We start from the raw sequence: 19,230 nt of genomic DNA on the forward strand, positions 1-19,230 counted from the left end.
GCTGTCATGGCGGCGGGCTGCGTCTTCCACAGAACCCTGGTCCGATCCCAGTCCAGACCCGAGTCCAGACCCGAGTCCAGACCCGATTCAGGTCAAAACCAGGTCCGAAACCTTTCATTAAATCCCGATCATCTAATTTGCATGTGCAGAAGTCGAGCTAAGTTACGTTTTGTGCTCCGTACACAAAACTTCATTAAATTCTTTACGGTTTTAACGTAGGTTTCTTTTATTCTTTATCATACAACACATTGTTCTTATGCTGTCAATATTATATTACAGTTTACAATTATATTTTGATCTGTTATAGCACTTTTGCTTTTGTGTTGCATGTGCTTTATTTGTTCAATATTTCACCTGTAAATATGACGCAGTTGTGCAGAATTGTGTCTTCAATTTGATCATACAAATCGTATATTACTTAAAATTAACAAGCTTTATGTGAACAAATCTAACGCCGAATACACTGTCTAACCGTATGATTTAAGGTAACAACACATCAATTAAAGTCTATTTAAGTATTTATCAGAGAAATGGGATTAACGTATATCATAGTTTATCAAAACAGTTAAACATTTATCATAGTTTGACTGGAATCTTGGTAAAGGAACCACCACACTATGTAAAAGTTACATTTACATTCTAATGAAATCCAGGGCTAATAGTAATCAAGATAAATGACAATATTATATAGTATATGTTCAAAGAAATTTGTTAAAGGAGATGTATACAGGTATATGCAGCTCTTACTGTTTTTTTTGGGTTTTTTTGCTACAATCACAATTGAGCCTGAGATGCCAGTGCCTTAATAAACATACAACTTTTTCTCATTCTCAGTATATGGACAAGAACCCATAGACTGTAACCATAAACTTAGAAACATATAAAGCTCGTTATCTAAGCATACACACAGTGCACATCTAAATAAAACAAACATATCTTAAAACTGTAAAAGCTTTTTGATTTGAACACATTAACCTTGTATCTGGGGACAAAGATTTAAAATCTAAGTCTTACAAATGTTTCCTTCAATTGTTCTTAGTTGTAAGCATTAACTGCATCCAAGAAAAGAAAAAAGTCCTAGTAGAGTCACTGTAGTATTGCTGTAACGTTAGTAATAGTGTGGTCCGAGCCTTCTCAGGAAGTGAAATGAGAGTCCATTCATTTTCACAGTATCATCAATAGCTCATTATGAGTTAATTTTTCCTGTTATTTTTTGTCAGTCTCCTGTTGTGTGTCGGGAACAGCTGGTAGTTTTGGATGTGGAACGTTACACCAGAGACCAAAGTTCAACCCTGTGCTTCCCCCAAAACATCTTCCATAGTGAGTACAGTACATGCTTTTTTTTTTTTATTAAATAAAATGTACAAGACAGGACAGGGGGAGATAGACGTAACGACAGTGGAGTGTATCCAAAGGTCACACACAACCAAAAATCATGTTTAGATGTTAAAATGTATAAATTAAATTGTTTAAAAGTTTCCAGGGGTTTAACAACTTTGGAATTAGAGGATAACGGGATGGTTTTCTTATAATACTGAATTTCTGAAAGGAAAATGGGAAAAAAAATTAAAAAAAATACGATTAATTCATTTACTTTTATGGATATGAAATTTTGCTAAGATAATTAAAAGATTGGAGTACAGTACATGTTGCCAAATGTGCACACACACACACACACACACACACACGAGTACCACACACATATGGACAGGTGAACTGTCTCTAAATGTTTATTTTTAGGTCCAGATCTTTACGATTTGACTCTTTTTGATGGTGACTGTCTTCTGCGAGTCTCGTTGGATCCATCTCTCAACCGTTTGGTAGAAAAACACATTCTTTGTCATGGATCTGTTATAAAGAGCACAACCTTTAGGACCAGCTTGGCACTGCAGCTCCCAGAATGCTCCACTACCCAGGACACAGAACCCGTACCTCATACAGACAGGTGAGTGAGATTCTTCCATTAATCTGCAGCTTTAATGTCCCCATATTTACATGTACCTTTTGACTGACACATAGAGTAACCAATCAGTGCAATGGACATTGTGGAAGACTGTAGTTTTGATAGTAGTAGTATTAGCTGGACTTTTCAGAATAGTATTGTGATTACAAACTTGAGATAAAACTAAATCTTTTTTTATGGAGCACAATACACCCAGGACTAAACCAGGATTAAGCAAAGAATAAGAAAATGGGCCCAATTAAAGAAGACTAAGCCAAGACTAGACTAAGACTACACCAGAACTAAACTATTGCTAACCCAGGACTAAACCACAACTTAGCTCCTTAGGTCTGTTCATGTCTGTGTATGTTTTTTTTATGGAGCATTCTTTCATAGGCAGGAGAATGAATGAGCACAGCAGCATTTTAACTGGCTTTAACACTCTTGACACCTTTGCAGTTTCAGCCTGGTCTCTCTGGAGGTCTCTGGTCTTCATCAGGACCTGGATCCTGGTCCATTGTCCTGGTTTGGGTCTAGTCCTGGCTCAGATTCTCATGGTAAATACTATATCTTATGTTCGCTCACACCCCAAAGCCCAAGGTTCAGTTCCCGCTCAGTGGCCGGGGTCTGTCTGTGTGTAGTTTGCATGTTCTCCCCTTGTTCAGTAATGATTAAGGTGCACTATGCAACTTTTCTGGTTGAGGGTCCATCATCTGTTTGTCTCTATGATGATGGAATGAACAAACATTAACATACTGATCTCCCTGGAAACAAGCAAGTGACTAGTTTTACCAGGTCAGATCTGTGGAGAGGTGACCCCAGCTCACAGTAAGAATGCACATTTATCAAGGAATTTTTGAACAATGAAACACCTGTAATTGAATAAATGCAAGACCGGCCATGCTGTGGAACATTCCAGGCAGAGCACTTATTCATCTCCATAGAGACAAGCAATTATAAAAGCTACGTAGTACATACTTAAATAAAAACATATATTAAACTCCACTATCTTTATTATTTGTGTAACCATTTTAAAGTTGGTGATGCTGGAGTTTTGCCGCTCAGAGCCAAACGCAGTGTGTTTCTGTCACTATGGAACAACACCGATCCCCACGGCAACAACTGGAGACGGACCACACCCACTGAGCAAGAGGAGGAGTCAGATGAGGAAGAGCAAGAAAGTGAGTGTCAGATGCCCTCCCAGGGTCTTTATTGTTGGTTTGTCAGTAGACTGTGTTGATGTCTTTCTCTCAGATGGAGCAGGGCTTAGTATTCTTGTATTGGTTAAAGTTTATTTATAGAAGAAATATCCTAAACTAAAATAATTTCGCAAAATAACTAAACTAGGAGAAAACTCGGATAAAAGCATGACTGTACTAAATGAGACAAGGATTAAACCAAGACTGCCCCAGGACTAATCCAGGACTAAACCGGGTAAAAACTGGGACTAACCCAGGTCTTTGCTCCTCAGGTTTGGCTCCGTCTGTGTCTGTAGAGGATCTCAAACTCAGATTCTCAAGTTTTTCTGGTGGAACGTCCCAAAAGTTGCTCATCGTTCGAATCCTCCAGAAGTCTGCTCTGATGTACTATGGCCGAACGGAGCAAAACTGTGCATGTCCTTTCAAGGTAACCAATATAATCCTGTTTTAAAATGCATGGACACTAATACAATCCTTGCCCTTCAAATTCCATCAATATGTTACAAATAAGACTATATTTAATATAAATAACTAAAATGTCAAATAAATCACACAAAAGAAAAGCATTCCACAGTTTTTACATTTTTTTTCCCAAATGCTGAATTGGATGAGTTTGCATGTTCTTCCTGTGTCTGTGTAAGTTTCCTCTGGGTGCTCCAGTTTCCCCCCAAAATATAAAATACATAAATATATATATAATAGGCTCCTCCCCTCAGGAGCCAGGACTCCCCTGAAAATGAGATTCCAAATCTCAGTGGGACTTTGCTGGTTAAATAAAGGATAAATAAATGTTTTATTTATTATTTATTTGCCATTGTTGTCTCTGTTCCTAGGCCATTCTGGAAGTGTGTGATGGATCCGGCAGCGTGTGTGTGGTTCTGTGGAACAGTGTGTGTCTGGACTGGTACCTCTGTCTCACGCCCGGTGACATCATCAGCCTGCGACGCTTCAGAGTCAAACCACTGTACCAGGGACAGCGCCAGGACGAGATCGGTGTGAGCTCAAAGCAGTTTTACTTTACTGGACAAAAACTGGTCTAATACTGAGCTGAGACTGAAACGATTATTATTCCTAATAGATCTGCTATTCCTGTATTCAGTGGATTAAGGATGCATTCACACTTGCACACATTACCTCAAAATTGTTAGGAAACTGATAAAAAATGAAAGTTATGGATATAACTATGGTTCTATGAGTCCCCGGTGATCACCAGAGGGCAGTGTTGAAAGCAGTGAATGATCCCTGCACGTCAGTCAGTCCTTTCATTTGGGATAAGATAGAGCTATGCTTTAACCTGATCTGGATGAGAATTAAATCTGGACTAGAATGGGACTAAACAAAGAACTAAACCAGAACAGAACCAGACCTTAATCTGAACTAAAATAACCACACTTAATTCCTTTTTATCCAGGACCAAACCAGGAGTTAACAGGGTTTTAAAAAAGCAATAACGAGGCTTAAACCAGGGACTGAAACATGGACTGAACCAGGTCTAAACCAGCACTAAGGCAGGTTTTTCTGTGTGTCGTCAGAGATCAGTGTGAACAGCAGGAACCCCGCATCTCAGATCAGAAAACTCTCAGAATCCTTTGTGTCTCCAGAGCATCTTCCCCCAGAGCCCACCTACTCCTTCTGCTCCAGGTTGGACTCACCATTTTAACATTTATTTAATATTTGTTTTTTGTTTTTTTTGTTTTTTTGTTTTTTATATAGTCAGTAAAATTCAGGTACAGTCTTTATGAAAATTTTATGCAAACCATCAAGGACCTAACAGCTGTGGATTGAAGCTAAAAACATTGTCAGCTAAATCTAGAACAATTTAGCTGCTCCAGTTCAGCTCAGATCCACCTTAGACCTTTTACATGTTTTTCCCTGTTGTGTCCTCAGTGCGGAGCTGCGCCACAAGCCTCATGGGGAAATCTGTGATGTCATCGGTTTGGTGATGTTTTCAGGAAGAAGTGAACGGATTCGCTCCAAAGGTGAGAGTCACTACCCAATATGCGTCAGTCATGTTATTTATGGAGTGACTCAAATTGGGCCATGACATTTCCTTTTCCTCCCTCCTCTTGTGATTGTTCAGATTCTCAGGGTGCGGAGCTGTTCTCAGAGTACCGTTGGCTGCAGTTGGAGGATGGCAGCTGCAATCTGCCAATCACAGTGAAACTTTTTGCGACATCACAACCCGAAGTCCACAGACAACTGCTCCCAAGTAAGACTCATTGTTAAAATTAACGCCTGTACACCTCCACTGAACTCACATGGCCTGTGACATGACATGCTTTTATTTTAGTCAGTTTTTTGGCTAAAAAGTTGCATGCTGTGGCTTTAACATTCATTCTCATTTAAGCTGCTCCCTTCTGTATAAAATATTATTGGTACATAGAATTTTGTAATGTCATTTGAAACCCAGCAATATAGCTGGTGTATCAGTCTATTAAATGGAAATTAAATTAAATATTTCTTGTTTTTAATTTATGTCATTGTCAGTAATCATAAAGCAATCCTTGTTAGACAAATTGAAATTGGATATTTTTCGTTCAGCCCCACTTCAGTCAGTAATTGTAACAATCATCTAAATCATATTGATCTTGGTGATGTCTCTCTCTTCAGTGTCAGTCGTGGTCTGCACTCGGCTCAAACTAGTCCGGACTCTGGATCAGACCCAGTTCTACCTCACAAATACCAACTACACCCAAGTCTACTGCACAGGTAAGAAGGTAAAAAGTATGCTGTCAGTGGGACTGCATGTCCACATATCTGACCTGTAACTTGGCCTGGTGTTGTCACATGTGTAATAGCGTCTCCATGGACACAAGCAAGTGGCAGAGCGTCCACCAAAAGAGTTAGCTTGTGGTTCCTGGGTTCAGTTCTGGTTTACTCCTGGATTAGTCCTGTTTTAGTCCTGGTGTTCAATCCTGGTTCAGTCCTGGTTCAGTCCTGGTTCAATCCTGGTTCAGTCCTGGTTCAGTCCTGGTTCAGTACTGGTTCTGTGCAGGTTTTGGACACCACTCTCAGATGCCCTATCGCAGACTGAATCCAGTGAAGTGTTTCTTGAAGTGGCTTCGGACACAGGATGACGGACAGGTCCTCAGCCGCGCTCTGATTGGAGGATTCTTCGTGTTCCCACACCCTCCCATCACTATGGAGGCCTTCATGAAGTCACGCAGAGGTCAGAGGTCACAATCAAGACCTGGTCCATTTCTAGTTTAGTCCTATTTGAGACTTTATTTGGCCCCAGTTTGATCCTGGTTTAGTTTAGTAATGGGTGAAAAATTCTTTAGTGTCAATTTGATAAGGAATATTAATTTAGTCTTTGTTTTTGACTGAGATTGTTTTTAAAATAAAATAAAAAAAGAATAAAAGTACTGCTCCAGACCATTATAAGGATTTAGTTCTGGTTTAGATCTAGGTTAGTCCTATAATTCTTTATGCATTCCTGTGTCCAGTTGCACCTTCAGTCCTGCAGGGAGCCGAGCTGCGCAGGGAGCTGGACCGACTCTGTTACCGCGAACGACGTAGCTTCTGTTTCCAGGCAACGGTCTCCGCGGTGACGCACTGTCGCCGGGGGCAGGTAATGATACTATTTTTGCTGTGAAAATTATATGTTTCACTTGTTAGACATGATATTTTTGTACGAGGAAGATGTCATTCAGGATTAAAACTCATTTTTACTTTTATTTATTTTCCCAGGAGGATCAGTGCTTGTCCTGGTCTCTAACCCCACCCACTCCCTTGGCCACGCCTCTGTCCTCTCCTCTCATTGGCTCCACTCCTCGCCCTGACCAATCCCCTCGCTCCGTCAGAAGTCCCTCCTCTTGCTCGTCATCACCTGCCAATCAGCTCAGGCCCCGCCCCCTGGACCACACCCCCAGGTCAGAGCCTCCACAGCGCCTCACACTGGAGAAACTTGAGTCTTAGCTTAAGTCTGGACAAAGCATAATGCTGGACCTGTAACAGACCTAGTTAAATGTTTTGTTTTGCAGCCGTTCAGTGAAGAGGAAGTTGTTCCAGGCCCCGTCTCCAAACAAACGGTCAGTGTTTTCTCTGTTTCTGCCCAGATTATATATGCTTCTAGGATATAAGGATGTGACTGACAGGTCAATTAGAGACACACATGATCTGTTTGTGTGAAAACAAATATGGCATCTTACGAGTAAAAAAGAAAAAATTACATAGGTTTGAGAAACAAGCAAGCAAGAAGGAGATGTGTTCTGCATTTGAAAGCCACGTGCTACAGATTAGTGGCTGTGATTGAACTGTCTCAGGTTAGGACAGTTGTTTAACACCCTTGAAGTCTGCTTCCACTTACAGCCCCCTTTTCATTCGAAAAGAAAGTAAAAGTGACAGTTTTTTTTTTTTTTGCTGTATAGTCTGGTTTTGTTTAAACCTCTGAATGTTTCTGCTGCTCCTCTTGCAGGTCTCCGTTTGCTGCACTCCGACCAGAGCCCAACCATAACTCAGGTACTGCTTCTTTTTAGGCGTAGATCCAATCCAATCCAATCCACTTAAAGGTGCGCTGCATAACATTCCTAGTTGAGGGTTGACCTGAGTTGACCCGCTTGTCTCCATGGAAATGTTATTCCTGTGTCTAGAATGTTCCACAATAAAGATTAAACATATCTATCACAAGAGAGACAAGTAGGTAACAGTACTATGCTACATTATAATTCAGATCTGTGGAGAGTCGCCCCTATTCGCAAAAGGAATTATTGTATCCTTGAGCTATAGAAGCACCCGTAATGAGTAAATGCTAGATGGCCAAGGAGAAATTCAGTTTGTCAACTGGAAACAAGTTTATTTTGGTCAAATATGTTTTGCAGCTTATCCAAGCTGCTTCTTCAGTCCTGGTCAGAACGCTTTTGGACACTGCCTTATATCTGCCTGCAGGTAGGAGCTAACTACACTGAAACGACTCTGAAACTAACACATCTACTTGTTTACAGTTTCTGTTTGTTTTTTGTTTTTTTAGGTCTGAGGATGGAGTTATAAATAGGAGACAGATGATTTCAAAGGCCTCCATTTCTGTTCAAGGATGGATTGTCTTTCCTAACAAAAATGGAGGTCTTCGCCATCATCTGTCTCCCATTTACAACTCCTCAGACCTAAATCAAAACAAATAAAACAACATGGATATCCAGGTTAGGCACAGAGGTGTAAAAGCACCCGTCAGTGGCCTGAATGATTCTGCAAATAGTGTGGACTTCAATAGGCCTAGCTAACTTACCAAAACTGTAAACAAGTACGTGTGTTAGTTTTCAAAGTAGTTTCATTGTTGTTAGCTCCTCCCTTCAGGTAGATGGTTTAAAGTTCTGTCAACTGACCAGAACTTGTTCACAGATTTTGTTTCATGTGGATTGGTCCAGTAATTACAGAGATATTAACCATAAACCAGATAAACAAACGCAGTCTGATAGTTACATGAACAGAGCATATTCATAATTTAGTCATAGTTTGTGTGTGTGATTTTGATTTGGTTTCGATTAGCCCTGATGCCCTACCGTACGTGTGTTTTCAGTGGTCTTGTTCGAGGCCTCTCTGGAGTTTCTGCAGGAATCTGACGACCGAGAGGAAGACTCCACCTCTTCCTCTTACATCACCACATGTCCCACCCTCTCTCCCATCGCCATGGAGACGCTGCCCGTGCGCTTTGACCCCGCCCAAAAAGATGAACTGGCTGTTGCTGTGACGATGGGCGCAAATATGGCCAACACTGTGCACAATTTCCAGTTCGCTTTTGAGGATTACTACTCTCTCAGGCTGCAAGGTACTATTATTACTATTAACCTACTACAAATACTATACCACTACTCTTATTACTATTACAGTCTACCTCAAGAGTTATGGATATCTTTTCATGAACGATTTGTCTGCAACTTAAAGCTTAAAGGTTGCAGCACCTACTTGTCTCCAATGAGATGTTATTCCTTTGCCTGGAATGTTCCACAGTATAGCATTAAATGTATCTAGACTACATCAATTGTAGGTGTTTATATTGCTAAAAAAGTTACACAATCCCATAACCGCTTCTCCACGGATCTGACCTGTACTTTGGCCCTATAGCATTACCTGTTTTCTTCCCACAGAGATAGATGAGTTTAATGTTGTACTGAGGAACATTAAACAATAAAATGTCAATGGAGACAAGAAGGTACACAGCACTGTGCTTTTTTTATTGACTCCACAGCCTGTCAAAGAATAATAATAATTCATGTTTTAAGTAAAAATCCTCTGCTCTTCCTCCTCAGTCCTCTCTGGCCTGTCTCTGGACGTCCTCTTCCTCCCTGACTCCTCTCCGGCTCCACTGCGTCACTCAAACTCCTGGGCGGCCATTTTGTCACACGGCGCCTTCTCCCCCCACGGCCCACCCCCCTCCCCTGCCGACCTCATCGCCACGGCAGCACAGTTGTCCAATCAGAGGCTGCTGTGCGTGTTGGAGGCGTGTCATCTGGGCGGGGCCGCGGTGGAGCTGGTTCTGATCCGAGCGTTTATTTTGAACTGAGAGCGCCCCCTTTTCTTCAAACGGACAGAGACGGTACTACAACCACTTTAGAGTTCTACAACAAAATAATTATTAGTGGGTAGTGGAAGGAGTGATTGTTTAGGTAACACAAACTCACCTTAACAAGTGATTCTGTGAAGAAAAAAATAACAAAACTGTTGTTTTATAAAGGATAAAGGTGCACTATGTAACTTTTCTGGTGGTGAGTTTGCGACATGGTTGATATTGTTCCTTTGCTTGGAATGTTCCACAGTATGACATTAACCATGTAGATCTTCTATTTATTCAGTTAGTGTTAATTTGCTAAAAGATCTAACCTCAGACTTGGTCTGGTGGCATCGTCTCTATGAATACAGAAACGTTTAATGGTAAATGGTCATGATTTTTATAGCGCTTTTCCACCTTCAAGGTACTCAAAGCACATTACAAGTGCCATTCTGGGGAACATTCTAGGACAAACAATAACATCGCCATGGAGACAAGCAGGAACCAAAGCCTCCAGCAGAAAGTTAATGCACCTTTAACAAAAAAAATCATCTTTATTTGATATGAAAATGATTTAGGATTTTTTGCTTTTTTTATTAAGAAATAATAGGTTGTGACAAAACAATTCCGATGCACCTTTTTTTTCTTTATTTAGAATTTATTTATTACATCTTAAATATTGATGCACTTTTGTTTTTCATATTTATCAACACCACATGTCTTATTCAGAGTTTCCATTTTAATGTTTCGTATGAACACTGTGAAGTTTTGTACCTTTCATTTATTTATTACACATCTAAAATATTTTTGCACTTTTGGGTGATATAATTTAAACTTTTTCTTATTTTAATTGATTTGAAATCATCTTTTGCATTTGTACGTTTAGCGAGTTTGACTTGTTAAAAAAGAACACAATTTTATGTTGAACAAATTTTGCAATAAATTTGACATTGTTTGACCACTAATTACTGACTAGAGAGAGTTCAGGGTTCTTCCTGTGTCTGAGTGACTTTAATCTGACTTTCCCCATCAGACTAAACTTTACAATCACCCACACTACTCCTGACAGGTTCAAAGTATCTTACTCCACTCATTTCACAAACATTATTATTACCGGTAATTCATATATTTATATAAAATCTTTTACTAATTATTGTTACCAAGTTTTCACTAGATTGACAATTTTAGTGAGGTTTATAATTTTACCTCCTGGTACAGATTGAATTAGATATATTGATACTTTGCAGCTGATATCAACAATATTCTCTGGGTGTGTGATGATGCTGTCTGTAAGCACTGCTCTGTTTGAAGCTCTGTTACTCAAATTAGACTTTAATCAGAATTTTGTTTTAACACATTCTGACATAAATGGGACAACAACAGGTGAGATGATTAGTGCTGTTAAACAAGTCCCTCTCAAGTAACATTACAGTCAGAAGCTAGCATCAGCCAACAGTTTTTCAGCAGTCCATGCTCACGTAAACAGAACCAGGAAAGCTCGTATTTATCACAGGCTCCTGAAAATGTGTTTAAATCTATTTCCACTTCAGTGTTCAGATTTACTAATGTGCATTGTGTCCAGGGTGACAGACGTCCTTATTTACCTGGGACAGTTCCAGTTTTGAGCCCTGTGTCCATTGTCCCCACAGATTTATCCAAAACCAGTGATTTGTCCCAATTTTATAAAAGAAATGTCCCTGATGTTCCTATTTTGGATTTGATCCCTGCCAACAGTAAAGAGAGGCACTGATATCTGTCGAAGTAAAATTCAGAAAAGCTGCTTAAAAATGACTAAAACACAGAAAAAGTGACTATATTGACTCATGTTCGTCATAAATGGGCCGAGTGCAGAACAGTTTTCCTTAATTTTGCACTTGATTCACAATTTCATTATTACCACCTCTTAAACCTGTTGCCTTGTGGCAGACACTGCAAGTCCATACCAGCCAGAGCCGCTTCTGGCAGCTTCTTACCCAAAGCTGTCACCAGACTAAACTCAACTTTACACTGAGAACTGTTAATTTGTTTTTTTGCACTTACTTTCTATTCTATTCTATTCTATTACCAACCGCTACAAACTGGGGTGTCCTAGTTTTTGACTTTGAGAATCTGGTCACCCTAATTGTGTCACCATAGTAACTGCTGAACATTCTGGCATAGGCAAACAAGAAAAACACCCCCAGTGTGTTGTTATCAATTATCAACTGATGACATAGGCTACGTTTACATTGAAACGAATCACCGTATCAGAAACGATTTGCGTCCAGACACGTCGTTTCTGTGTCCGCAATCCGTTTCTATCCACACAGATTTGAGCATATTTGTTTACGTTTTACAGAAGCGAAACTTAAAACCTCATGGCTAAATTGCATAAACTGAGCACTCAGAAAACTGCTTGCTCCTTGTGCGCTGATGCAGTTCAGCTTCTGTCGGACTAAAGGACACGACTCAGTGGAATATGAGTGTTCTTTCTGTGACAGAGGGGAGTTCTGCTGATGGTGAGTCTGTTCTGTGCTTCTATCGCGTTGAAGATGGGTCATGTTAAACTTTTCAGAGATTATACATCTGCAGGTCACACGCATAGATCGTATATATGAATGGACATACTGTATATTCTAGTGTTTTGGCAGTAAATTAGCTACTTCGCGGCTCATAGACCTACATCAGCGTGTCAGTGTATCAGCGTTTTCAGGTGTCCACACAGTGCCGGATCAGATCTGTACTCAGATGAATTCGTGGGAGCTGGCGGCACCAGATTGTTCCGTCTCTGGAGCCGTTTTCAATCGGATTAGTGTCAACAAACAATGGATCCGCAACAAAAACAACTCAAATACATACTAAGTGTGGATGGGGCCATAGAAAGAGGAATTCCTTTTTAGAACTCTGTTACTTTCTGTAATTCTCAACTTTTTTTTTTTTTTTTTTTCAAAATAGGATAAATATTTAGCACAGGTATATCCCACCAAACCAAATGATAGATAAACATGAAAACTGTCACTTTAACTTCAGTGGCTAAGGAGAAGTGTACAGATACAGAAATAAGCCATGAGTGAATTTTATTACCATTACAATACAAGCCAGTACATTTAATTTAGCGTTTAGGTTTAGGTTTGGGTGCTGTGTCTGTGGCAGATGAATTTCAAGCGGGAGGAGCAGTGCAGGTCATTTAAGCGCCCGTCCCAGTGAAGGTGGGCGCAGTCCTCCGTCCCCTCCCCCAAACCATGACCAGTCCAGTTATCAGGCTGCCCAGGTTTCCACCGCCTGCAATAGAGGAGCAGACAGGTGCAGACAGGTGCAGACAGGTAGAGGAGAAGAGTCAGAGGAGAAGAGCCACAGGAGAAGAGCCACAGGAGAAGAGCCACAGGAAAAGAGTCAGAGGAGAAGAGCCAGAGGAGAAGAGCCAGAGGAGAAAAGCCAGAGGAGAAGAATCAGAGGAGAAGAGCCACAGGAGAAGAGCCACAGGAGAAGAGCCACAGGAGAAGAGCCACAGGAAAAGAGTCAGAGGAGAAGAGCCAGAGGAGAAGAGCCAGGAGAAGAGTCAGAGGAGAAGAGCCAGAGGAGAAGAGTCAGAGGAGAAGAGCCACAGGAGAAGAGCCAGAGGAGAAAGAGCAGAGGAGAAGAGTCAGAGGAGAAGAGCCACAGGAGAAGAGCCAGAGGAGAAGAGCCACAGGAAAAGAGTCAGAGGAGAACAGCCAGAGGAGAAGAGTCAGAGGAGAAAAGCCAGAGGAGAAGAGTCAGAGGAGAAGAGCCACAGGAGAAGAGCCAGAGGAGAAGAGCCACAGGAGAAGAGTCAGAGGAGAAGAGCCACAGGAAAAGAGTCAGAGGAGAAGAGCCACAGGAAAAGAGTCAGAGGAGAAGAGCCAGAGGAGAAGACTCAGAAGAGAAGAGCCACAGGAAAAGAGTCAGAGGAGAAGAGCCACAGGAAAAGAGTCAGAGGAGAAGAGTCAGAGGAGAAGAGTCAGAGGAGAAAAGCCAGAGGAGAAGAGCCACAGGAGAAGAGTCAGAGGAGAAGAGCCAGAGGAGAAAAGCCAGAGGAGAAGAGCCAGAGGAGAAGACTCAGAAGAGAAGAGCCACAGGAAAAGAGTCAGAGGAGAAGAGTCAGAGGAGAAGAATCAGAGGAGAAAAGCCAGAGGAGAAGAGCCACAGGAGAAGAGCCACAGGAGAAGAGTCAGAGGAGAAGAGCCAGAGGAGAAAAGCCACAGGAGAAGAGCCAGAGGAGAAGAGCCACAGGAGAACAGTCAGAGGAGAAGAGCCAGAGGAGAAAAGCCAGAGGAGAAAAGTCAGAGGAGAAGAGTCAGAGGAGAAGAGTCAGAGGAGAAGAGCCAGAGGAGAAAAGCCAGAGGAGAAGAGCCACAGGAGAAGAGCCAGAGGAGAAAAGCCACAGGAGAAGAGCCACAGGAGAACAGTCAGAGAAGAACAGTCAGTGGAGCAAAATTAGAGGAGCAGAGCCACAGGAGAAGAACCAGAGAAGAGCCAAAGCAGGAGAACCAGAGGAGCAGAGACAGGTGCAGACAGGTGCAGAGGCGTTACCTGCGGTCCATGGTGTATGGAGTTCCATTGGCCCATTCCCATTTGCCGTTCTCGTCTGTCAATCCGACCCAGTAAAAGGTCCCCGAAAGGTGATTGGTCAGATAGTCCTGAACCAAGGCAGAGAACAGACCAGTCAGACAGGAGCAGCCAGGGCTCAAGATGTAAATGTTATTAAGATCAAATGAAAAACTGGCCATGGTCAAACCAAAATTGGACTCATTCTTAATGGTAACTGATTTTCCATTAAAAATACACTGCCAGATAAAGTTTGGACACACCTTCTCATTTAATGTATTTTTTTCTTAATTTTTACCACTTTTATATACATAAAGAATTGATCACAGGATCCTGAAAATGTGTTTAAATCCATTTAGTATTTTTTACTTGAGTTTTCAGACGATCTTTTTGGTAGTCATTGCTAATGTGTGCATTGTGTCACCATGGTAACTGTTTAGTGCCGCCAATAAAGCATGTAGAACACCCCCAGCATGATGTCACTGTGAAGTATCAGCAGGAGCCTTACCCATTCCTTGTCAGTGCTGATGATGAGCAGCTGGCTCTGGTGAGCGTGGCACCAGTCTCGGGCATCGTGCCACGTCTTGGACTCTTTACTAAACAAATAACAGGAAGACTCAAACCGGTCCCACTCTAGCGGACAGCAGCCAGAGCCTATCGTGCCTACAACACAACAGTAAAACTACTATTACTACAACTACAGAGCCCACTTTGCCCACAACAATACAAAACATACAAAAACACTTACTACAACTGCCTAACTTTGATAACATTATTTAGTCTGTACCCACGGTTCACACCACATATAAGATTATTTGTCTCTTGAGTACTGCCAGATCTAAACCAGGTCTAAAACAGGACTATTCCAGGTCTAACTATTGATGCACCAGGACAACAAATCTACAATCTGACAGTTAAAGAGCACCATAGACTTCTGACCTGTCCTCCAGTTCAGTTTAAACTGTAGGGATTGCAACCTGTTTCTTGAGATTAAGTTCAAAGAGTGTCATAACTGAACTAACTGCAGGAGGAAATATCTTCACTATAATAAAAACTCTAAAAAATACTCACCATTGTTGAGTAATTGGTTCAATGTGCATTTGACCGAAGCCACTGTTTTGGTCAGCGAATCCAATGCTGAGAGCTGTTGTAATGACTCTGCCACTGAAAAAAAAAAAAAAACAAAACACCAGATTCAACTGGGATTCAAACCAGACTGAGGAAGGTCTCAGCAGATTATGTGCCAGATGCCATGCCTTCCTCCTCAAAATTATGTTTACCAGATGGAGTTAAATAAAATGTCTCTGAGTTTTACTGTCTTAAAAACCCGTTCATTTTAAGTGGTTTGTAGTGGTCATTCCTCATTTACCTTATGCATTCTGAGCATTTAAATTATTCACCACAATGAATTTATGAGCACTTTTCAAATTTTCAGAGACCAGAGCAGAGTTTTGTCATCATAGTGCTATATCTGCACTGGGACAAGACCAGTTTTGCTGAAATGCATGGGAAAAAATCGGATACAAGGCCTTTCATCTGCAAATATTGTGGTGTGGTTAGATAAATATAGAAGGATAATGGACCTTGTAAATAATCATGTTTAATATTTCTTTTTAGCATGTTTCTTATGAACGTATATTTTAATTAATACAAGAATTATTCCTGTCCTCATAATAAAATCATTCAGTAGTTTTCATATGTAGAGATGTGTAAGATACTGAAAAGCATGTGTTAGATATAACACCTAAATTATAGGTAAAATGTCAAATTAATTGGGCTTTTTCAAAGGTACATTATCTAACTTTTTTGGTGGAGGATCTGCCACCTGCTTGTCTCCATGGAAATGTTAATGCTTTGGTTAGAATGTTCCACCATAGGGCATTAAAGTCACAGATAAAGCTCACAGTAAGAATGCATGTTTTGTCACAGTATTTAATAATAGAAATTGCCTGTAATTGAAGGAATGCAAGAAAGATAAGTTAATGCCATACTGTGGGAATGTGTTAAGTGTTGGGATTCTTTCGCTCGATGGTAGGTGGGTACTTTTTAAAATTTAACCAATCTCTGCTATTTGGTCGTGATGTATGTAATGCCCCGTTAACGGAGCTAACAGGTATATTAAGCTTTTTCCCAAATCCCGTAGGAAGAAATTTTATCAAGAGCAATAATGTCTTTCCCCTTGATAAAATTCAATTAACATTCTCTTTGTTCCGGCTTAAATCCTAGATCTCAGGAATCATTGACAACACAGAATATATGGCTCTTCGCTGATTGGCTGGTGCCCGAACTCGGACTTCCGGGGTTCTTGCAAACCGTATAGTGTATTCTGATTCCTGACCTAGTCGCTGGAGAGAAATGAAATTGAACAGAGGCACTAGGTGGCGCCAGTCTGGCTAGGAAATTCCAGGCAAAGTAGGAAAATCTGAGTGGCAGACTCCCGATCAAAAATGTTCCACAATGCAGCTTTAAAGTGTAACCTGAGTTGAGGTTGTCCTTGTTGCTCTCCACATTAAATCTCAGCCTCTGCACGCTTTTGGCTGTATCTGTGACAAACACAACAAACACTTTCAAAATAAAGTTGGACATATGGTACATTTTTATTTTTATATGTTTTATAGCAAAAGCACAATAAAGATAAATAAAGTCATTTAAAAAATAAACATAAATATAAATAACATCAGATATAAATAAAGTCTTAATAGCAAAAAAATAAGACACGATTTTGAATTTCCAGGGTAGAAATGTCCCTTAGTTTGAATCTGTATACAAAGGATTTTCTCTAGCTTCAAAACTGTATTTGATTTTTGCAAAATTTAAGATTTGGTAGTGATGAACACATCTTTAGATTCATTTGAAAAACTATTGTTGTTTCAACACTTCTGTAAGGTATTTTCCAGTAAAACTTCATTGAAAAACTTCATTAAAAATGCTAAGTGTGCATAATTATCTCTACAAAATAATCTCTACAAAACAAAAAAACCTCTGTTATATACACTTTAACCATTGAAATTATGTTCCATTTTGTTTTGCCTCTAGCTGTCTCAAAGAAAACTTACACAAACTAATTTAAATTTAATACATAAGTTACGTTTTACAGTGCAGTTAGTGAAAATACCTTTGCTTTCTTTCTGTGAGCTGGTCAAAGAGACACTCAGGTTCGAAACGGTTTCCTCCATCAAACCCAGACGAGAGGCCAGTCCCGCATCTCAAACAAAAGTTCTATTTTAGTCCTGGTTTAATGTTAGTTTAATGCTGATTCAGTTCTGATTTAGTCCTGGTTTAGTTATTTGTTAGTCCTAGTTGGTACTCATTTTGGTTAGTCCTTGATTAAATGGTGCTGTTACTCCATATCACTTGGTTTAGTCCAATAGTTCTGGTTTAGTCTTAGACTAAGTCTGTGTTGGTTCTGACTGGTTTAGTCCTTGGTTAAATTTGGATTTAGTCCTGGCTTTGTCCTGGTTTAGTCTCAGTGAAGTCCAGGTTAAATCCTTAATTAAGTCCTTGTGAAGTCCTGGTTTAGTCTTTGTTAAGTTTAACTCACTGCTAACTCCAAAGGCAATGATGAGGATGAGGATGAAGACTGAAACTAAACCAGAGACCAGCCATTTACGATAAATGAAAAAGGCCGAGTACCGGATTGGACCTGGGTCTGAGGATCACAACCAGGATTTTAGATCAGACAGGAGCAGAGGGAGAGGAGCAGAGCCAAATTGAGGTTAGTAGTATTAGTAGTAGTGGCAGGAGTAATATTTGATGTAGAAATATACCAGCAAATCAGATCTCTGTAGCTTAAAACTTGCTTTTTCACTGATTTATGATTTATATCTCTGTAATTACTGGGCCTATCCACATGAAACAAAAACTGGCACATGACAAAAGACATGCTTGTTGTCAGCTGAAAGAACATTAAGTCATAAGATTAATATGGCAGGTTTGTAGACCTAATCCCAAACAAATAATGAAAAGGTTTAATATATGTGGATCATAAATTTCTTTCAAAAACAATGAATCTCCCATCGAGTTATTTAGGCCCCTGTCCTCCATCTGAAATTACAGTGTCATCAAACTCTACAACGAGACCAACTGTTCTTTTCAAATACCTTTGTTCCAGTAGGAGTTGCTGACATCGTCTTCGTCCGGCTCGTCGCGAAATTGAGTCGACATTTCTCCAGGTCCTAATTCTAGTCTGAGTCTGGTTCCTGGTCTGGGTCCTGGTCTGGTTCTTGGTCTGGATCGTGGTCTAGATTCAAAAAATGTTGGTGTTTTTTTTGGTCCAAAGTCTGTGTGTGTTTGTTCAACGATTGACCCGCTCAGAATGAATCAGGCCAAGAGCAAACAAGGACTAAATTAGGACTAAACCAGAACCAGACCATGGACTAGACCAGGACGAGACCATGGAGTAGACCAGGACTAGACCATGGACTAGACCAGGACTAGACCATGGGCTACAAGACCATGAACTAAAATGGGACTAGGGAATAGAGTAAACCAGGCCAAGAGCAAAAAAGGTCTAAATTAGGACTACAATCTGAACTACATCATGTCTGAACCAGGACCAGTGTGGACTAAACCAGGTCAAGAGCAAGCAAAGAGAAAATAGGACTAAATAAGGACAAAAGTCTGGATTAGAGAAATGGTCTGAATTAGAACAGGACAGTAAACTACTAAAACCACTGAATCAGTAAAAAAATTTATATGATATTCATTATTCATTAAAATATTTTTTATCCTACTTTTATCCTCTTTCTTGTCAAAAATATGTGCTGATTTTTATAAAGATTTATAGAGATTTGGTAACACTGAGGCTTTGTATACACTTTACCTGTTCTGTGCTGCAGCTCCACTTTTTCACAAATGGCGCCATCTGGTGGAGAACCTGTTACACACAACAGAAAGTTTTATAGTTTAATTAGTTTTATTTAATTAGGTTATAATATTTTTATGTAATATCTTGGTGGCATGCAAACCAGTTATAGTCTTTAAACAGAATCTCTGGCCACAGATTTGTTTTGCCTTTGGTACAGACAGTTATCACCCACTTTGCACCTATATGAATGTGA

General features: G+C 40.3%; 2 protein-coding genes across 2 annotated transcripts; one reads left to right on the forward strand and one right to left on the reverse strand.

The window, feature by feature from the left end:
- Nucleotides 1-10,715, forward strand: si:ch73-71d17.2 (RPA-related protein RADX). Its single transcript, XM_020924913.2, has 18 exons — nucleotides 1-102; nucleotides 1,221-1,320; nucleotides 1,741-1,945; nucleotides 2,402-2,499; nucleotides 2,980-3,123; nucleotides 3,414-3,568; nucleotides 3,975-4,134; nucleotides 4,674-4,782; nucleotides 5,029-5,120; nucleotides 5,222-5,350; nucleotides 5,752-5,850; nucleotides 6,137-6,310; nucleotides 6,588-6,712; nucleotides 6,832-7,013; nucleotides 7,125-7,172; nucleotides 7,559-7,602; nucleotides 8,657-8,905; nucleotides 9,387-10,715. The coding sequence occupies exons 1-18, from the start codon at nucleotides 7-9 to the stop codon at nucleotides 9,638-9,640; spliced, it is 2,463 nt and encodes an 820-aa protein (XP_020780572.2). The 5' UTR covers nucleotides 1-6; the 3' UTR covers nucleotides 9,641-10,715.
- Nucleotides 10,716-12,646: 1,931 nt separating this feature from the next.
- Nucleotides 12,647-18,498, reverse strand: LOC110160257 (C-type lectin domain family 10 member A-like). The gene is made up of 8 exons (XM_020924893.2): nucleotides 18,271-18,498; nucleotides 17,712-17,819; nucleotides 17,286-17,375; nucleotides 16,648-16,713; nucleotides 15,242-15,334; nucleotides 14,679-14,833; nucleotides 14,156-14,262; nucleotides 12,647-12,886 (listed from the first exon to the last, which is right to left on the reverse strand). Exons 1-8 carry the CDS (start codon nucleotides 18,332-18,334, stop codon nucleotides 12,730-12,732), a joined length of 840 nt encoding a protein of 279 aa, XP_020780552.2. The 5' UTR covers nucleotides 18,335-18,498; the 3' UTR covers nucleotides 12,647-12,729.
- Between the last annotated feature and the right edge of the window lie 732 nt (nucleotides 18,499-19,230).

This window comes from Boleophthalmus pectinirostris, unplaced genomic scaffold, assembly GCF_026225935.1.
Source record: "Boleophthalmus pectinirostris isolate CB_2022bp ecotype Guang Dong unplaced genomic scaffold, ASM2622593v1 HiC_scaffold_20, whole genome shotgun sequence".
NCBI lineage: Eukaryota > Metazoa > Chordata > Actinopteri > Gobiiformes > Gobiidae > Boleophthalmus > Boleophthalmus pectinirostris.